This window comes from Elephantulus edwardii, unplaced genomic scaffold (assembly GCF_000299155.1).
Source record: "Elephantulus edwardii isolate Elephantulus edwardi_28Jun2011 unplaced genomic scaffold, EleEdw1.0 scaffold00126, whole genome shotgun sequence".
In the NCBI taxonomy this organism is placed as follows: Eukaryota; Metazoa; Chordata; class Mammalia; order Macroscelidea; family Macroscelididae; genus Elephantulus; species Elephantulus edwardii.
In genome coordinates, this window is record NW_006399876.1 from 1,357,365 (window position 1) to 1,359,678 (window position 2,314).

At 59.9% G+C, this 2,314-nt stretch overlaps 1 protein-coding gene across 1 annotated transcript in view; it reads right to left on the reverse strand.

Moving 5' to 3' along the window:
* LOC102857967 overlaps positions 1-2,314 on the reverse strand; it is a 17,803-nt gene that overhangs the window by 3,737 nt on the left and 11,752 nt on the right. The window contains exon 9 of the mRNA XM_006893357.1: positions 1,248-1,430. Within this exon, the coding sequence (XP_006893419.1) occupies positions 1,248-1,430 (183 nt within the window). The remainder of the gene's footprint in view (positions 1-1,247; positions 1,431-2,314) is intronic.

Sequence of the window (2,314 nt, forward strand, 5' to 3'; positions counted from 1 at the left end):
CAGGTCCCCTCTGCAGGCCCTCTCTACAGACCACAGCCCCCCTCCCCTTCAGGTCCCCTCTGCAGGCCCTCTCTACAGACCACAGCCCCCCTCCCCCCCTTCAGGTCCTCTCTGTAAGCCACAGTCCCTCATCCCTGTAAGCCCCTTCTGCAGAACCTCATCCTGTAAGTCCCCTCTGCAGAGCACAGCGCCTCATCCCTGTATGTCCCCTCTACAGGCCATAGCCCCTTACACTGTTAAGTGGCCTCTACAGACCACAACCCCTCACCCTGGTAAATCCCCTCTGCAGACTGTGGCCCCTCATCTCTGTAAGCCCCCCTCTGAAGATGACAGTCCCTTGCCCCTGGGCACAACCCCTCTGCAGACCACAGCCCCTCACTCCTACAAGGCCCCTCTACAGAGCACAGTCCCCCATCCTCATCAAGCCTGCACACTGGCTCTGGCCCCAGGACTGCGTGGCACCCCACCTGGGAAGGGGCACGTGCTTGTCAGTCAGACAAGACCCCAGCAAGGCCCTCTCTGCTTTGTTCAGACCTCAGAGGATCTTCTCTCCAGGGACGTCACACAGCACCAGCTGCAGCAAGCCACACCTGGGACTCAACCAAAGCAGTGCTCCCACAGCGCGCTTTATGTTCTCCCTGGTGACAGCTGACTGGCAGACACACAGGGTGCTTGTGGCCATGAGGGTCTACGGCATGCTCCCTGTTGGGGCCACCACTGGCATGCATACCGACTCACGGCTAGAAAGGGCAGGTCTATTAACACAAGTCCCTCACGATGCTGTGTATCTCTATGGTGGTGACAACAAGGGGACAGGAGATGACTGTGCAGGAGCCACACCTCATGGATGCTACACCTCTGCTGTGGGTGGTGTGTGCTGCCTGAGGGCTCAGATAAAGACCACACCTCACAGGACAGGGCACGTCCCTGCTGTGGGTAATGACGTGTGTGTCTGGACATGGTAGCATGTAAACATCAGGTCTCACAGAGGACTGTGCTGTTACCACTGGGACGACAGGTAGGTGCCCAGGTGGGGGTGTGGGGGTGGGGACGCACAGAGCACGTAGTGTTACCACTGTTGAAGCCGATACTCCCAAACAGAAGGGGGCCAGCAGACTGGAGAGGACATGCCTTGTTCAAAACAGCTGGGGACTGGTCCTCCCAGAACACGACCAATGAAATGTCAACTGGAAGGGTGTGGCACAGTCCATGAGCGTGTAACCACGCCACCAGGGAACTGCGCTCACCTCATCAAAGATCTCCAGGTAGAAGGAGTCCACGCCCGGGGGCACCGTGCACTGGATGACCTTATTCCAGCGCGGGTTCTTGGCGCCATTGTGCGCCGTGGGGGTCTCGTACACGGCATAGCCCAGGCGTATACGGCAGTATGGGTCCATACGGGTCATTCCGTAGTTCTTCGCCAGCTTGGCCTGAAAGAAAGTCAGTGTCAGCAAACAGGCCAGGACTCTGAGATGAGGGCTGGTGAAGCCAGTCACTGGACGTGAATGACAGCTGACACAGCGGCGATCTGTGAGGAACGTGGCGGCCACGTGTGACAACGTGACCAAGACCACCAGACAACGCACAGAGCTGTGCAAAGCACAAGGCCGAGGAGCCACTCCTGGGAGCCTGCGGCCACCGAGGCCCCTCCCGGCGGGGCCAGACTGGGGAGGGGGCCTCTGACCTGGCCCGCTCTGAAGGAGGCACCAAACCTGTGCTGAGGAACCAAGACCATGAGATGGGGCAACAAAAGGACCAGCCGGAGCTCCTAGACAGCAACGGAGGCAGGGAGGCCGACTGCGGGCGCTGGGCTCAGTCAGACGTATCCCTCTGTGCTGCCTACCAGGCTGTGGCCAGGTCCAAAGCGGCGCTGTGGCCAGTCTGGAGGTGGAGTGTAGCCTTGCAGAGAGACATGCCCAGTGCCCAAGTCCACAACGGACCACACATGTGGACCATGCCAGCTCAGCGTCATGAACACAGAGTCCAGACTCCACGTGTCAACTACACTAGGCAGCCTGCGTCTCAAGCACACAGATGTCCCTCCAACCACACGGACAAGGGCTTCTCGGCCAGGGCCAGGGCAGGGAACAGGGAAGCAGGAGGCTCCAGTGCTGACTTCACACAAGAGACACCCTGGCCTAGTCTGGCTCTGTTAAAGGGGCAGAGACCAGCCTGCAGTGTCCCTACCACATCAGCAGGTGGTAGTCTGTGTGGGGAGTCAGGCAAGTTTCCATTGTCCTGAGAAGGGCTGGGGCAGCCAGCGGACGGGGGAGAGGGGCTGGGGCAGCCGGCAGACGGGAGTAAATGCCAGTGC